Here is a 17,924-nt window from a genome sequence, read left to right as displayed (position 1 = left end):
AATTCCCCGCCCTCCGATGCACCAGAACGTCTGTGGCAAATCTGACAGAACCGGAGGGCCCGGGAGGCCGTGTGTGGTCCATATCCCCGGGTCCGCCGCTGGGGACACAGGGGACAGATCTGGGAAATTCCCACCACATTGACGAAGTCAGTGATGTCACAGCTGAAGGAGATCACAGGATTTAGGAAACGCTGGTGATTTGGGGTCACGAGATAAAAAGGACATCAGTTTCTTAACATTTCTCTGTATTTCTGGTCTTTCCTTGGGATCTCGTCTCCTTTGGAGATCTTGTCCAGGCTGTGGCTCTAACCACCCACGTGATGCTGGTGACGTCCATGCTGATCTTTTTAGCGTTGACCCTTCCCTGAGCTCACACTCGGCCATCCAGCTCCCCGGTAGGCTCTCCACTTGGGGGTGTCTTAGAATGTCAACCTAACAAAGCTAAAACTGTCAGACTCCAGTACCCCCCTCCTAAAGCTCAGACCAGCAATCTTGGAGTCAACCCTGAAACTTCCATACCTCCACCCACATCTGATCCTGGAGTTTTCCTGACACCTGGGAAGGACACCTAGAGTCTGACCCCCGCTCACCACCTACGCTGCTGCCCTGTGGTCCAAGTCTCCCGTCTCCCGGGTTGGAGAGAGACCGGGAACCTTCCTTCACAACATGGCGCCTCTTTGTGACCCATGGTTCCCCAGCTCATTCAGACCCAAAGTCTACAAGACTCTACACAGGCTGGCCCTTTCTTCTCTGACCCCGTTTCCTGATAGTGCCTGAGGCTTACCCCTGCTCTAGCCCTTTGGGGTCCTTACTGGTCAACACAAGGCACGTACCTGCCACGGGGCCTTGGCAGAGAGCAGGGGGCTGAACTTACTTTTCAATCTAAGAAGATCTAAGTAATGGAAACATTCATCTACACAGATGTTTGCAGGGGCATTATTCCTGTAGCCCCAAACTGGGAAAACCCTAATGTTCGTCAACTGTGAATGGAGAAACAAAATCGGTATATGCCCATACAACGGAGTGTCACTGGGCAGTAAAAAAGAGAGAAAGGACCGAGACCCACGCGACAACGTGGATGAACCTGGAAGACATTCTGCCTGGTGAACGTTATGTGCTAATGGCAGCCATTGTGCCAGTCACAAAAGACCTCACGGCCTAGGATTCCATTCATAGGAAATAAGCCAGAGCAGGCAAATTTATGGAGACGTAAGGTAGAGTAGCGGTTGCCTAGGGCTGAGGCGGGGGGGTATGACGTGTTAGACGTTCAGGCTGTCCTTTTGGGGTGATAAAACGTTCTCAGACTGTGGTGATGGTTGCACAATTCTGCGGCTGCACCAACGAGCACTGAGTTGTACAACTCCAATGGGCGAATCGTGTGCCACGTGAATTCTCAAAGCAGCGGGAAAACAAAGGTCTCCGTGGCCGCTGTCCTAACGAACGTTCCTGCCCTTTTCACGAGTGTTGCGCGTGGGTCTGAGAACTCGGGATTATCCTACCTGAAGTTTGAGGGGGAAACTCTGTGACTGTGTTTTCGTTTCCCGTTTATTACTTATTTATTTATTTTTTAATGTTTCATTTATTTTTGAGACAGAGCATGAGCAGGGGAGGGGCAGAGAGAGAGGGGGGACACAGAATCCGAAGCGGGCTCCGGGCTCCGAGCCGTCAGCACAGAGCCCGACGCGGGGCTCGAACTCACGGACCGCGAGATCAGGACCTGAGCCGAAGTCGGATGCTTAACCAGCTGAGCCACCCTCCCCTTTATTTTTTAAGTCTTCCATTTCTTTGGAGTGCACTAGAGAGTCAGTATTTCAATACGGTTTAGGGGGCGCCTGGCTGGCTCAGTAGGCAGAGCACGCGACGCTGGACCCCAGGGTTGTGAGTTCAAGCCCCCCGTTGGGCGTGGAGCCTACTTAAAACAAGAAATTAAATATGATTTGAGTTGATGATTTTTTTTCCCCCTCAGGTGTGACCCTGGGAAAGAGGGGGTGCTAATCACTGTGCGTTTTCTGTTTCCAGTACTTTCACGATGGGCGGAAGGCACAACAGCACATAGAGATCTGCTGGAAGCAACTTGAATCCGTAAGTGGAGGACAAACGGCCCGAGAAACGGCTTTAGGTTTCCTAAATGTGAACGCGAGCTCGAAGCGATCAGTAAGCGCGAAACAAAAACGCCCAAGACACGCCTTCCGAGATCTTCCCGTTTGAATTGGATTTGTTTGTAGGCACCCTTAGGGAGACTAGGATGTTGAGCCCCAAGAGCTCACGTAGAGTGTTTTTCTTAAAAAAGAAAAAAAAAATCACACGCAAAGAACAAAGGGGGAGATGGGTTTGGGTGGAAATAAATGCAGCTGTTCGAGTAACTTATTGAAATCATCACAAATCAGCTCAGAGGAAGGAGAAAGCTCCTTGGGGGATGGAGATGAAATGATACCCTCTCGTAGGAATCTCGCGCTGCATTAACACCTGCTCTCCTGCCACCACTCGCCCCTGCTTTCAGAGTAAAAGGCGATTTGAACGTGACTGCAAAGAGGCGGACAGGGCACAGCAGTACTTTGAGAAGATGGACGCCGACATCAATGTCACCAAAGCAGACGTTGAGAAGGTGAGGTGACAGTGAGAGTCTTTCACTTACTTCCCTTATCTGGGCCTGGAGCCTCTCCTCCCCAGGCTGCCTGTCCCCAAGCTCTCCTCTCCGACGGCACCGCAAAAGGCCACCCACCCTGGGATCAGTGCTTTCCGTTTTGTGTCACCTGTCGTGGGGGCCAGAAGCCCTGACTCTCGGGGCGTCTCCGGTGTGCCGATCGGGGGCACTTGGCCGAATTGTGTTGTGTAGTCCCCAGGATGGTGACGCGGAGACTCAGCCTGGGAGCGGCTCGCAGCAGGGTGGTTTCCGGAGGTTGTGGCTTTTCCCTTAATGGCTTTTCAAAGAACAGGTCCACCCCTTTAAAAGCCAGAGCGCAGGGCTGCAGAGCCATCTGGAAGAGATCGGCTGCCTCTGATGCTTCCGTTTGGGAGAGAAAGGGCCTGGAGGGCCGGCCTGCCTTGCCGTGGATTCATTCCGGTTGTTAGCAGGTTGTAGCTGAGGGCTGGCATCTGGGCGTCCCCGACTTGTGTCGCAGTTAGGAAGGTGATAAAGCTCGCACTGTACCTTCTTGTGGTCTTCTATGTGTTTTTCCCTAGAAGCGGAGTTTTCTTTTCCGAAGAGTCGTCAATACAGGGTAAACAGCTTAAGGCTGGTAAATGGCTGTATTCATCCCATGACCGCCCAGGGCCGTTTTGGCATCCTCAGCCTGCTGCTCTCTGTGGGGAGAAGCCTGGCATTTTCATAGGTTTCTTTCACTTTTGCCAGATTTCGTGGGGGACGAGTTTAGTTGGAAAATAGCGTGGATGATTTAGTTATTGGTCTAGGTCTGCCAGATGCCTGGCTTAAAGCCTGGGTATTTATCACCCTGCCTTCCTTGAACATTGCCGAAGATATTAAAGTACATAGTCTCAATGTCTGTATTTGAGCCCGAGTGTGGATACTTTACCCAAAGATATTAATGTGCTGATAGAGTAACCATAAAGTACCGTAGCTTTGTCATAAATTCCTATTAAATAGCCAGCTCCCCAAACTGTTTAAAATGGGACTCCGTTGAAATCGTTTGGGGGCTAAATGAGGTACGTCAGTATAGGGGTAGCGTACCTCGCAAAGACATGCCCCTTCTTTACCAAATGTTTTGTTAGCCTAAATGTCAAATCAGAGTGAATTTTACTCATGTAAAGATCTTCTTGAAAGAAAATTACTTTTATGGGGCGCCTGGGCGGCTCAGTGGGTTAAGCGTCCGACTTCGGCTCAGGTCATGATCTCACGGCTTGTGAGTTTGAGCCCCCCGTCGGGTTCTGTGCCTACAGCTCAGAGTCCGGATCCCGCTTCCGATTGTGTGTCTCCCTCTCTCTCTGCCCCTCCCCCGCTTGCACTCTGTCTGTCTCTCTCTCTCTCTCAAAAATAAAAAACATTAAAAAAATTAATAAAAAAGGAATTTCTCTTGCTGCCTTTTCTTAGCATAAAAGCTATCCTTGCTTATTACAAAAATACTTGACGGGCGCCTGGGTGGCTCAGTCGGTTAAGCGTCTGACTTCGGCTCAGGTCATGATCTCACGGTCCGTGAGTTCGAGCCCCGCATCGGGCTCTGTGCTGACAGCCTGGAGCCTGCTTCAGGTTCTGTGTCTCCCTCTCTCTCTGTCCCTTCCCCGCTCCCGCTCTGTGTCTGTCTCTCTCAAAAATAAATACAGATAAAAAAAAAAGAAATACAATCTTATTGATGCCTTTGAAGTCTGTCCCTAACTTCATGCCCCCGATCCTCACCCTAGAGGTGCCCTTTATCCTTAATTCGGTGTTAATCACCTCCTTGCTAATTGTCCCAGCTTTGCCACGGGTGTACGTATCTCCGAAGGATATATTTATAATTTTGCTTCTTTTTCACCATTATATAAACAAAAATCATACTTTCATTTATTTCCTTCATTCTTGATTGTTTTTTCGTTCGGCGTGATGTTCTTAATTCACACGGACTGTGTAGAACATCTGACTTTTATATATTAATTACATTAATGTTAGAGCCAGATGCCTTGCTAAATTCTCTTTGTATTTCTACTTTGGAGTGTGCGTGCGTGTGTGTGTGTGTGTGTGTGTGTGTGTGTGTGTGTGAGTGTGTGAGAACAGGCCTATCACCAGCAAATAATGACAGCTTTATTTCTTTTTCAACCCTTATGCCTTTTATTTATTCTTCTCATCTTGCTCTGTTGGTCATGAGCGCCATTATGCTGGTAAAAGCAATTATTGTGGACTTCTTTATCTCGATTCTTGAGTGTGAAGAGAGTACTTCAAATAATTCTCCATTAAGCATGATTTTAATATATACACTTTATCAGGCTAACTGACCTGAGTCAGTTTTCTCATATTGAACCAAATTAGCATTCTTGTGACGAACCCAACTAGGTGATGATGTTTTGGGTTTGTTTTTTTTTTTAATACGTTAGCTGAATTGGTTTTGTAAATATTTTACCTAAGAGTTTTGCATCTGTTTCCATTGAAATGGATCTATAATTTTCCTTTCCCGTCCGTCCTAGTTTGCTTTATGAGCATGTTGCCGGTTTGTTTTTCTATTTTCTGAAATAATCCATGGAAGTTGAAATTAATGTTTCTTGAACGTTTCGTAATACTTCACTGTGGGAAGTCTCTAACTACAGAGTCAATTCCTTCATCGTCTGCTTCCCCTTTGGTCGGTACTGGCAGATGGTGTTTTTCTAGACCTCTATCCACTTCATCCTGAATTTTCAAATTTATTGCCTTAAAAAAATTTTTTTATGTTTATTTATTATCGAGAGACAGAGACAGAGCACGAGCGAGGGAGGGGCAGAGAGAGAGGGAGACACAGAATCCGAAGCAGGCTCCAGGCTCTGAGTTGTCAGAACAGAGCCCGTCGCGGGGCTGGAACCCGCGAACGGCAAGATCACGACCTGAGCCGAAGTTGGACACTCAACCGACTGAGCCACAGGCGCCCCTTAAATTTATTGGCTTAAAGTTGCCCATAATATTCTCTCACCTTAGTTTTGCTGCCTGTGCTGTTGTGCCCCCTTATTTACTCCTAAAATTGTTTATTTATATCTCTGGGGTTTTTTTTTGGAGGACCAGCATTCCAGATCATTTTTATCCGCATTTTCCGAGAACCCGAAATCAATTGTCATGGAGCTTCCTTTGTCTATTTGTAGTTTCTATTTCATCTAGTTTCTTTTTCTTTTTCTTCTTCCTCTTCTGTCAGTGTCTTTGGATTTATTCTCCTCCCCTTCCAGAAATTTCTTTCTTCGGTTGTTTATGTCATTACAGTCTTTCATCTTTTTTTTTTTTTCGTTTTTTTAAAATGTGTGTTTATTTGGTTTGTTTGTTTTTATTTTTGTTTTTGAAAGAGAGCACACAAACAGGAAGGGGGCAGAGAGAGAGGGAGACACAGACTCCGAAGCAGGCTCCAGGCTCCGAGCTGTCAGCACAGAGTCTGATGTGGGGCTCGAACCCATGAACCGTGAGATCATGACCTCAGTGGAAGTCGGACACTCAACCCACTGAGCTACCCAGGCGCCCCGCTTTTTTTTTTTTTTTAACAAAATGTTTATTTATTTTTGAGAGGTGGGGGAGGGCTAGAGGACCTGAAGCGGGCTCCAGGCTGACAGCAGAGAGCCCAATGAGGGGATTCGAACTCACAAACCACAAGATCATGACCTGAGCCAAAGTCAGACGCTCAACCGACTGAGCCACCCAGGCGCCCCTTTCTTCTTTTCTAATATGAGCATTTAAGTAATACATTTCCCATTTACATATGATTTTGTGTGTAACCCACAGAATTTGATATGAAGTATCGTTATTGTTCATTTCCAGATACTTTTCATTTCCTTTACTATTATTGAATCTCTCCTATGATTTATTTGGAAGCCTATTTTAAAATTTCCCACTGTATGACGTAGTTAAACTTCTCTTCGATAAGTTCAGTACCTTTGATATTGATTTCTATAATTTAATTGCATCATCGTTCTGGAAACTCTGAGTTTGAATCTTTGGTTTATTTGAGACTTGTTTTATGCCCCAACGCATGGTCAGTTTTTATCAGTGTTCTACAAGTAATTGAAAAGAATATGTATTTTCCATCCCTACCTATTTGCATTAGATCTAACTTGCTGATATGCAAATCCTCCCATGGTGAACGATTCTTGTTGCCATTGGTTGTATCATTTCTTTGTGGGAGATATGTTACTTCTTTGCGCCTTACTTTTCTTGTCTGTAAAATAGGAACACAGAAGAACAGGATTCATGGGAACACTAACAGTGTTCGTATGTACAAGGGACTCAAAGCCATCTATGGCAGATCATAATGGTGGAAGATTTGTCATTTAGTCTTACTTTGTTTTCTTGTACCGTGAAGTTACCTTAGGAAACAATAAATTTTAGGAGCGCCCGGCTGGCTTAGTCAGTAGAGCGTGCGACTCTGACTTGGGGACGGGAGTTTGAGCCCCGTGTTGGGCATAGAGATTACTTAAAGAAATTAAATTTGGGCACCTGGGTGGCTCAGTTGGTTAAGCGTCCGACTCTTGGCGTTGGCTCAGATCTTGATCTCACGTCGGTGAGTTCGAGCCCCACGTCAGCGCTGGGCTGACAGCATGGAGCCTGCTTGGGATTCTCTCTCCTCTCTCTCTTCCCCTCCCCTGCCCTCTCTCTCTTTCTCAAAATAAATAAACTTAAAAAAAAAACTAAAAAAAAAAAATAATAAATTAAATAAATTAAAAAAAGAAAACCTTTAAAAAATAAATAAATTTTAGAATTTCAGTACCTTCAGTGTGTTTTAAGTTTTCATCCATGTGTGGTGAATTTCTTTCTGCCGTGATGCTTTATGCCTTAAAGTCTGTATTGCCTGATCTATGCTAGCTCCTTTGGTTAGCCATGGGGGGCACGGCGAGATTTCTTTTGAATCCACTCTGATGGTCCTTATCTTTCCCCTGGAGCATTTGGATTCATGTGTATTGTCTCATTTTGTTTTCTCTCTGTCTCGCTTTCTCTATGTTCCCTTACCTCTTGCCTTGACCCTCTTTGTTTCTTGCCTTCTCGTGCTTTGAAATTTTTGTTTTTGTTTTATTTTCCTCATTCGGTCTTTCCCCTGGGCCATTTTGGAGATCTCCTGTATTCTCTTCCTATGCTTTTATTGGTTAGCCTAGACATTTGAACAGACGTATTCAGCCTGAAGTACAAAGTATATCGGAATCTTTAGCGAGGTTTTCTCTTTTTTTCTTTAAAAAAATTTTTTTTTAATGTTTATTTATTTTTGAAGGAGAGAGAGAGAGAGAGAGAGAGAGAGAGAGAGACAGAGTGTGAGCAGGGGAGGGGAAGAGAGAGAGGGAGACACAGAATCGGAAGCAGGCTCCAGGCTCCGAGCCGTCAGCACAGAGCCCGACGCGGGGCTCAAACTCACAGACCGCGAGATCGTGACCTGAGCCGAAGTCGGACGCTTAACCGACTGAGCCACCCAGGCGCCCCAGTGATGTTTCCTCACACAACCCTTTAACTAAACCAGCTCCCTTGTTGCCATTTATTTGTGAGTATTTGGGGTTCAATTACACAAGCTGGGCTTTGGTAATTTTGTACAGTCCTATAAGTATGCTTTCCACTTTCTTTGTTCACTATTCCTTTTTGTATCGGGGATCTTAATTCCTTCTTAATTCCAAAGGACATCCTTTAGAAGTGCCATTAGCCAAGATTCATCGCAATAAAATCTCAGTGTTCGTTGGATTGGAATGGACTTCACTTCCCTCTCATCTCTGAAAGATGATTTCTCCATGTATACAATCCCAGGGTGATTGTACCTGGAGGAACCTAATTCTGCCATCTCCTGGCTCTCATTTGTGTTGAGAAGTCACAAGGGATGAGAAGTCCGTGTAACTGTTAACCCTTTGAAGATCATGTCTGTTCTTCTTGCTGACTATGGAGATATTTTTGGTCTAAGTTCTTCGCTGACATTTCACTATAACATATCTAGCTGTGAATTTCTTTTCTATCTTGCTTCTGATTCACTGAATTTATTGGCTCCAGATTGGAGTTTTCCCACATATGCCTATCCGTCTTTCTTCTATTTCTTCTGGAACTCTGATGATAAGGCACAAGTTAAAACTTCTACTTTGTATCCTCTTTGCCTGTGAAAGTGTATTTGTATTTCTCATCTCTGTCTCTCTGTCTCTTCTGTGTCCCGTGGAATTCCTTCAGATAAGACTTTCATTTCACGAATTCTCTCTTACGCTGTGTCTAGTCTGCGGGTTCTCTAAGTTCTCTAAGTTCAGGTGCTAATTTTACTTTCCAGAAGTTCCTTCAGGCTGTATTTAAAATCTGTAGAGACATTTTGTTATTTTCTGGTGACGTTGTCACACTTTCACATCATATGTTACTTCTTGAGACATAGGAAATGTACCAATTTTATATTCTCTTTTTGATTAATTTCAGCGTCTACTCTTTGCGGGCCTGATGCTTCAGTTTGCTGTTTCTGCTCACTTGCTCACGGTGACTTGTTTCCTTGTGTATTTTTGTGACACAGACATTTCTTCTATAATGCCATAAACGCATCGCCGCGAACCTTACGTTCTGCAAAAATACTGCTAAAAACAACAGACAGGGCTTCTGGGGGAAAATAGGCCTGGAAACTGATCTCTCAACAGTGAAGAGAACTTGGTACCCAGAGCTCCAACAGAAGAACAACTTTTTAGTAAAAGTAGGCATCTGCACCGAGGATCACAGCCCTTGGTCCTTCGTGATGTAGGTCCTTAGGAGTAGTAGGACCTCCAGAGATATAGTTTTGGGCAGCATTCACTTCTTTTTTTTTTCTTTTAATGTTTTATTATCCAGAGTTGAGAGAAAGGGAGGCAGAGTGTGAGCAGGGGAGGGGGAGAGAGAGAAAGAGAGGGAGACACAGAATCCAAAGCAGGTTCCAGGCTCTGAGCTGTCAGCACAGAGCCCGACGTGGGGCTCGAACCCACGAACCGTGAGATCGTGACCTGAGCTGAAGTCGGATCTCAACCAACTGAGCCACCCAGGCGCCCCTGGGAACATTCACTTCTGATGAGATGCCTTTCATCAAACTGAAAAATCTGATCCACCAGATAGCTTTCGGTAGTTATCCATTATTTTCACATAGGCAGAAACATCTTCCCAGTAGATATTAATGTGCTGTGAAAAACTGCACGTAGGCTTTTATGTTATGCTCACATCATTGCCCTGTATTTCAGTCCCATAAAAAGGTATAAATCACAGCAGAAAAACATGGGAGGTGTAGAATAGACTGTTTGGTTAGGAATGTGTGTTCCTTGGAATTTTATCCATGGCCTAGCTTTTTTTTTTTAATTTTCATCCACATTGGGGCGCCTGGGTGGCTCAGTCAGTTGAGCTTCCGACTTCGCCTCAGGTCATGATCTCCCGGTCTGTGAGTTCGAGCCCCGCGTCGGGCTCTGTGCTGACAGGTCAGAGTCTGGAGCCTGCTTGGGATTCTGTGTCTCCCTCTCTCTCTGCCCCTCCCCCGCTCATGCTCTGTCTCTCTGTCCTAAATAAATAAATAAATTAATTAATTAAATAAATAAATATTAAAGAAAAAATTTTTTAAATTTACATCCAAATTAGTTAGCATATAGTGCAGCAATGATTTCAGGAGTAGATTCCTTTTCGCCCATTTCCCCATTTCACCCATCCCCCCTCCCACCACCCCTCCCATCACCCTCAGTTTGTTCTCCATATTTATGAGTCTCTTCTGTTTTGTCCCCCTCCCTGTTTCTGTATTATTTTTGTTTCCCTTCCCTGATGTTCATCTGTTTTGTCTCTTAAAGTCCTCATATGAGTGAAGTCATCTGATGTTTGTCTTTCTCTGACTAACTTCACTTAGCACAATACCCTCCAGTTCCATCCACGTAGTTGCAGATGGCAAGATTTCATTCTTTTTGATTGCCGAGTAATACTCCATTGTCTATATAGACATCTTCTTTATCCATTCATCCATCGATGGACATTCGGGCTCTTTCCATCCTTTGGCTATTGTCCAGAGTGCTGCTATAAACATGGGGGTGCACGCGTCCCTTCGAAACAGCACACCTGTATCCCGTGGAGAAATGCCTAGGCAATTGCTGGGTCGTAGGGCAGTTCTCTTTTTAGTTTTTTGAGGAACCTCCATACCGTTTTCCAGCGTGGCTGCACCAGCTTGCATTCCCAATCTATGGCCTAGCTTTAAAGTGGGTTCTCCAGGATGAGCTGGCATTCCCTGAGGTCACTCCCCAGCCAGGACTGCATTAATCTCAACTTGGGGGTTGAGGTCCACACATGCTGTATGCGTTCTGGCCCTTTCTGTGGCTCAGAAATTTCCAGGGTGATTGTTTTCTTTGCTTTTCGCCCTCAGGTCAGACCCCAGTTAGCTATGAACAGTGCAGTTGCTGGGGCCAGTTATGGCTTTAGGACTTTCTGACAGGTCCTGGCCAAATTGAATTGTTCTCCTTGACTGTCTTAATATTTCCAAGGGCATACTGTTTTTTCTTATCCTGAAGACACCATTTTGCTATTTCTATGCAAGTCCCATTTACCTCCTCTCCGAGGATCTGAGAAATGATTTTAGCATCACAAACCTGAAGCAGATAGAGCAGTGTCGAAATACTGGAAATCATGTCATTTTGCCCAAGAGGGGGACTTGGAACACTGATTTCCCCAAACACACAGTGATCTGCTCTCCTTTGTCACCAGCGAAGCCTCTTGTCAGTATCAAGCTGAAAGGAAGTAATGTTTCACTTCTTGTCGCTGCGTAATGTAATTTCCCGTTGTGACTTCTGACGGTCTTTGAATCTGATATAAATGTCTTTCCCCCCGGTTTCCGCCCATGATTCAGTTATCCAATTGTGTTAGAAATAACTCACCCTCCCTCGTGCGGCGATCAGTTCTGCGACATTTGGAATGATAGCACTGTGTTTACAGAGAGGGAACCCTCCCCAGTAGAAGCAGAAGGGACTTCTGCACATGGCGTCTGTGTTTGATGATAACAGGTGATGTGAACTCTAGGTACATGCATCTTCTAGATGACTTAGGACCTGGGTATGATGAGCCTGAATTTCGTCGTCGTCTTCTTTTTTTTTTTTTTTTTTAAATAAAACGTCCCATGGTTTTCGCATGCGCTGTGTTCAGGTCACCTAAATCTGTCCAAGTCTGCGTGGGGCATCAGTAGCCTTGTGCTTTGTGGTCAGTGTCAGCATGTGGGCAGATATTTAGTAATTTGCTTACAAGAAGCTCTGTGTTGTCCTCGAGGCGCCCAGTCTAACTAGAAATGCATTTATATGTATCAAATAGACATTAAAAATTAAAAAAAGACCCCTGGTAGTTTTATCTCTGGGCAGGGGAATATATTTGGATGTGTGAGGATGCCTTGTTCCTCTGAGGAATGATGGGGGAAGGAAATCGCTCAACGGAATGGCTTTTGTTGGTGATGAAGCTCAAGGAAGGTCGCGGTCTCCTCTCCTTTGCCAAGATGCAGCGCTCAGGAGGTTTTGAACTTGAAGACTTAACATGAGTTCTAGTGATTAGGAATTCGCTGATCCGGGTTGGTAAAAGAACCGATATATGTTAGAATAGGTCGCCCTGTGGCTCGTGACCCACGCGCTTAAGTTGAAGCACCTCTTTTTTAACGAGGTGGAAAATATAGTCCCTACTGTCTCTTTTGTAATATTGAGAAGTCAGAGGGCTACAAGGGAACATGGAAAAATCAAACCCACAATGCCTCACTCAAATGTAGGGTTCTCTGGTAAAACAATAGTAATAATAATGAAAATACATTGAGAGTAAGGCGAAAGGTATTCTGCCCCCTTCCCAGGCCCTCACGAGAGGTGGTCACTCTTGCCACTTGATACGTGTTCTAGAACGTTCACAATAGGTTCGCCTATTGGGGCGCCCGGCTGGCTCCCTTGGCAGGGCGTGCACGTCTTGATCTCAGGGTTGTGAGTTCAAGCCCCGTGTTGGGCATAGAGCTTACTTTAGAAATAAATTAGTTTTTTTATTGAGGTGAATTTAGGTACAATAAAGTGGCCACATCTTAAGTGGACAACTCAATGAGTTTTTACGTCTATAGGAAACCATGCACTGCCAGCTAAGATAGGGGACGTCTCTAGAACCCCACAGGCTCCCTCGAACACTCCCCCATCCCAGAGGTAACTATCGTTCTGACCCCTATCATACGTTGGTTTAACCCGCTTCTGTACTTCGTACAAGGTATGTAACATATATCCTTCTGTCTGGCTTCTCTGACTCAACGTTGTGTTTCTGACCCTCATATTTTTGTTGCATGTGGTGGTCATTTGAGTTGCCCTTTCTCGGTCGCCATGTGATATTCCGTGTGCGGACAGACCCCAGTGTGTATCCCTTCTCGTGTTCGGGGGCATCTGGGTTGTCTCCGTAGTGAGGCTACATTAAGAAGGAAGCTACCACGAACCTCTCTAGACGTATCTTTGGTGGCCACGATCTCTCGCTTTTCTTGGGCGTAGACCTGGGTGTGGCATCGTGAGTCATACTTGGGTACCTGCCTCTGGCGTGCTGTCAAAGAGCTTGACGAGGTGGCCGTGCCCACGGATGCCCCTCCGCAGGCTGCTCTTCATCCGTACCCACAAGAGGTGCTCTCGGTCTTGAAATAGAAAGACTTCTGGATGAGTGGGGGAGTGGAATCTGGTAGTGGTTTCCTTTTGTGTTTGCATTTCCTTGACGAGGAGTGTTGTGGACCATTTTTTTTTTTTTTAAGTTTATTTATTTATTTAAGTAATCTCCATGCCCAGTATGGGACTCGAACTCACAACCCTGAGATCAAGAGTTGCGTGCTCGCCTGATGGAGTCAGCCAGGCGCCCCTGCTCGGTACAGCTTTTTATCCAACTAAATTCTGAACATTGCCTATTTCTCTTTTCACAGGCCTCCCCCCGCCCCCCTCCCCCCCCCCCCCCCCCATGAGTTACCTATTTTTTTTGTTTGTTTGTTTGGCTTTGTTTTCATTTCAGGGAATTGTAATGGAATCGTGATTTCACGGTCCTAGTCTGATTTTCAAAAAGCATTGAACGTGTTGAGGAATTCCTAAGGTGTGATCCTTCGGAATGATTCGCCCGTTCGTTCCCTCACCCACGACCCACCGACTGCGTGCTGGGGAGGTGTGGGGGCGGCACCCCGAGACACCCACACGCCAGCACACAATCCTTGACGTTAAGGAGCTTGGCTTTCATTTTCCTCCCGGTATTCAGCTCTCCGTGTTGTGAATTTTCCCGTTTGTCCTCTAACGGGCTCTTCAGTGGCATGTTGGTGACAAAGGCTTTATAGTCAGGTTTTGTCCGTCGGTCTGCTTTGGAAGAACGACATACTAGACCAAGTTGGGCGAGGGGCAGTGCCTAATCTCTGCCTTCTGATGGAGCTGCCCATGGTTAGTGTGGTGTTAGGAGGAAAAAGGAAAAGGTTATCAAAATGAATGGAATGTGAACTAATATTTCGGAACAGAGAGAACAGTGTTTTCTAAATGCATGCATTACACGGAGTTCATCCATGTCAGGCAATGAATAATTCCCTTTCTCTAATTCGCCCTTGCCTTGTGACTGTTGGCGCTTACATAATTTCTAAATGCAAAATAGGATATTGTTTAACAAAAAACTGCACAGTTAGTGGTTACGAATTGTTAGTGAATTCAAGTTATGTTTTTAAACGCTGGTGTCAGTTTCTCCCTTTCTCACAGCTCTAGTTTCATTTATCCCGGATGATTCTTTTTGCTGCCAGAGTCTGCATTTTTACGGGCAGTTGTGTGCCCTGAAACTGTTAATGGGGCTTCTTTATTCAAGTTCATTGCAATTCTGAGTCTTGATTAACCAGAAGAATTCTCTAGACAATGCAGGAGGCTTCATTACTGGGCTTGCTCATGAGTGTTGTTATAGAACCTGACTCGAGGAAACGTTTTAAAAGTTAAATTACATTCAGATCCTGACCAGCAGCGCTTAGAAAAACGTGTCAGTTACTCAGGGAGTTGGCATTCTGTTTATGTGCAGTTACTCCAGCTTCTAAAAGTATTTGGCTTTGAACATTCGTAGCTTTTAGATTCTTTAGGGAGGTCCCTAGCGTGAAGTAGAATAGGAACTTCTGAGCCATTTATGAATGAAGGTAGAATTTTAAGAAGTAGGTGATAGAGTCAACCTGGGTGGCTCAGTCGGTTAAGCGTCCGACTTCGGCTCGGGTCATGATCTGTCAGTTCGTGAGTTCGAGCCCCGCGTCGGGCTCTGTGCTGACAACTCCGAGCCTGGAGCCTGCTTCAGATTCTGTGTGTCTCTCTCTCTCTTTCCCTCTCCCTCCCCGGCGCGCACTCTGTCTCCTCTCTCTCTCTCTCAAAAATAAAGAAACATTCACACAAAAAAATTCGAGAAGTATGTGATAAGACTTCACATTTCCAGTTTATGATAAAATATACACGCGCTTTTTTTTTTTTTTTTTTTTAATGTGTGCTGCGTTACCTAATCGGATGTTTTGGAGAGCAAAATAAAACTATAGAAAAGAATCTATGCTAACTTTATGCAAGAAGGAAGGGATTTGCTTGGAATGATTTTCAGTGTGGTAATTCTCTCAATAAGAGAAAAGGAGTTGAGCAGTTGGGACATTTTCTTCAGTTGAGGACTCCGAAACGCACAGGCACGGTAGGCTCACTTCTTCTCTAACTGAGGCCAGCCGAGTAGCAGTGTTAAATTTTTTTACCATTTGGGGAAACAGTCTCTTGCAAGATGACTGCTTTAGTCACTGGACGTATAAGGAGTTGTACTTGTCAAATGTTTTCGCTGCCCTCGCTCTAACGCTGAGGTTTGACATCTTTATGGAACATGGTAATATCTTTAGTGCGTCTCCCAAATTTGTTTCATATAAAATGTCTGACTGGTTATCTGAAGGAACTGTTCACTGTAACAGCTTAGAAAACAACAAAAAAAAAATTCTTTTTTGAAAGAGGAAGTGGTTAGTATGAATGCAGGAAATACGTTTTGCAACGGCAGCTCAATCCTTTGGTTGGAAATGCTTTTTTATTTACAACGAGGGGAAAAATGTGTACGATTAAAAAGAGACTTTTGAAAATGGGTATTGTTGCTCTGTTCCTTTATAAATGGATCAGTGTTCAAATCAAAGACTCGAGAGGAAACGCTTTTGTTATTGTCTTGTTCACGTATCTATCTGTAGAGTTTATATTCTGCGTATACGTTGTCTCTCGGGGTGCCCGTATTAAGTGAACATTCGGAATGGTTTCGGTTGTTTTGATTCTTAATATTTGTCCTGGGTAATAATGGATATGTTTTCCTCTTTTGACACTTAACATGGGAAACGGAATTTAATGGAAATGTTCTCCAATTATTAGATGTGGAGTAAATGTATTTATGTCTGGAAACAGGGCATAACTTTGATCTGTGTTGTAAGCGAACATTAGTTAGATGAGTTTTGTGGGTTTTCTTAAAGGTTGTGACACTCAGTGTTAGTTTTACCATTAAAAATGAATTTGTGGGGGTGCCTGGTGGGCTGAGTTGGTTAAGCGTCCGACTTCGGCTCAGGTCATGATCTCGCGGTTCGTGGGTTCGAGCCCCACATCGGGCTCTGTGCTGACCGCTCAGAGCCCGGAGCCTGCTTCAGATTCTGTGTCTCCCTCTCTCTCTGCCCCTCCCCCGATCGTGTTCTGTCTCTCTGTCTCAAAAATACATAAACATTAAAAAAAATTAAAAAAAATTTAATGAATTTGTGATAGGAATGTTGAAACATGCAATTATTTACTACGGTTAAATGTTTTACAGAAGTGCCCTTTAAATTGCATTCAGCTCCAACTTTTATTTTTTTTTATTTATTATTTTTTTAAATATGAAATTTATTGCCAAATTGGGTTTCCCAGCTCCAACTTTTAGTTCATTTGCTAGCAGTTGCTACTGTCTCTATATTGTGAGTCTTAATTTTCACTTATTTGTTTTTGGTGTAAGTGGTTTTTATGCTAAACAATGGAGTTTGGTTAAATAAACATCCAGTAAACCCCAAGGAAGTCAAAATGTCAAAATCTCAAGAGTATCAGGAATGGTGGGGGTGGAGGTGATACCAAAAGTGAATTTACATAGAGATGAAATACTTCTGAAAGCCTCTTCAGTGAAATATTTCCAGTATGCATTTTTTCATTTTGACATGAGACTGTCTTAGCCTTGTTTTAATGTTCCTAAAAGCATAACCGTTGACCAACCTCCACGTTTGCAAAATGATCTGCAAAATAGCAATAGAGCACGGTAAGATAATAAATAGGTCATCCCCATGCCCCAGACCTGAAGATTAAGATGAACTGAATAGAAATGATATGAATATTGGGGCGGCTGGTTGGCTCAGTTGGTTGCGCGTCCGACTTCGGCTCAGGTCTTGATCTTACGGTCCGTGAGCTCGAGCCCCGCGTCGGGCTCTGTGCTGATGGCTCAGAGCCTGGAGCCTGCTTTGAATTCTGTGTCTCCCTCTCCCTCTGCCCCTCCCCTGCTCATGCTCTGTCTCTCTCTGTCTCAAAAATTAAAAATATTTTTTAAAATATGAATATATTCACATTTTATGAACATACGAATATGCCTATACAAAAATGAAATAAATATATAAAAATGATATTCACTTAGGCTTCCATATGGCAACTCATCTAAGAAAATATTTTCATTTTCACTGAGAGTGAGGGGGCTAGCTGGGGCAAGAGCTTGTTCTTAATCTTTGGATCTTGTTTCTACCACTCATTAATGGGATGGCACAAGACGGTTTGCTTCCTGTCTCAGTGTGTTTCCTGTTCTATGAAATAAGGATAACATTGCGCACCTCAAGGGCTTGTTGTGAGGTTTCAGCGGTATGTGATCTGCATAAAGGAGAGGCCTGCTTTTGGGCCTCGGTTAAGTGGTCGACACTGTTGTCATCATCTGTATTTTGTCTGTTTGTGTCCCTCTCTTTTGGTTACTTCTGGCTCCTTCCTCCTCCGTTCTTACTCCTTCGACCTACTGTGAATCACCTGAGTATATTTAGAACATTCTAGGCATCTAGGCATTCTGTAAGAACACTTATTGAACAAATAGCGCATCAAGAGGATTGCAATAGGGTGCCTTTCATGAGGGCTTTGGTTAGCCGATAACGATGAAATGGAGAGACGAGGAAAACTCGAGTCAGTTGGAGAATAAGATAGAGTATCATAGGTTACATGCCAAACTGCCTGGTGAAGATAATGAGAACAATAGCAGTTTACAAAAATGGTTTATGAGAGGGGTACCCGGGTGGCTCAGTCGGTTAAGCATGCGACTTTGGCACAGGTCATGATCTCACAGTTCGTGAGTTCGAGCCCCG

At 44.5% G+C, this 17,924-nt stretch overlaps 1 protein-coding gene across 10 annotated transcripts in view; it reads left to right on the top strand.

The window, feature by feature from the left end:
• Positions 1 to 17,924, top strand: part of FNBP1 (formin binding protein 1) — a 143,084-nt gene that overhangs the window by 77,376 nt on the left and 47,784 nt on the right. For all 10 annotated transcript variants that reach the window (XM_047831302.1, XM_047831308.1, XM_047831307.1 and 7 more), the window contains 2 exons: positions 2,020 to 2,082; positions 2,501 to 2,605. In XM_047831302.1, the coding sequence (XP_047687258.1) occupies positions 2,020 to 2,082; positions 2,501 to 2,605 (168 nt within the window). The remainder of the gene's footprint in view (positions 1 to 2,019; positions 2,083 to 2,500; positions 2,606 to 17,924) is intronic.

Source organism: Prionailurus viverrinus, chromosome D4, assembly GCF_022837055.1.
Source record: "Prionailurus viverrinus isolate Anna chromosome D4, UM_Priviv_1.0, whole genome shotgun sequence".
In the NCBI taxonomy this organism is placed as follows: Eukaryota; Metazoa; Chordata; class Mammalia; order Carnivora; family Felidae; genus Prionailurus; species Prionailurus viverrinus.
The sequence above is the reverse complement of the archived record's forward strand: the minus strand, read 5'-3'. Positions and strand labels throughout refer to the sequence as shown.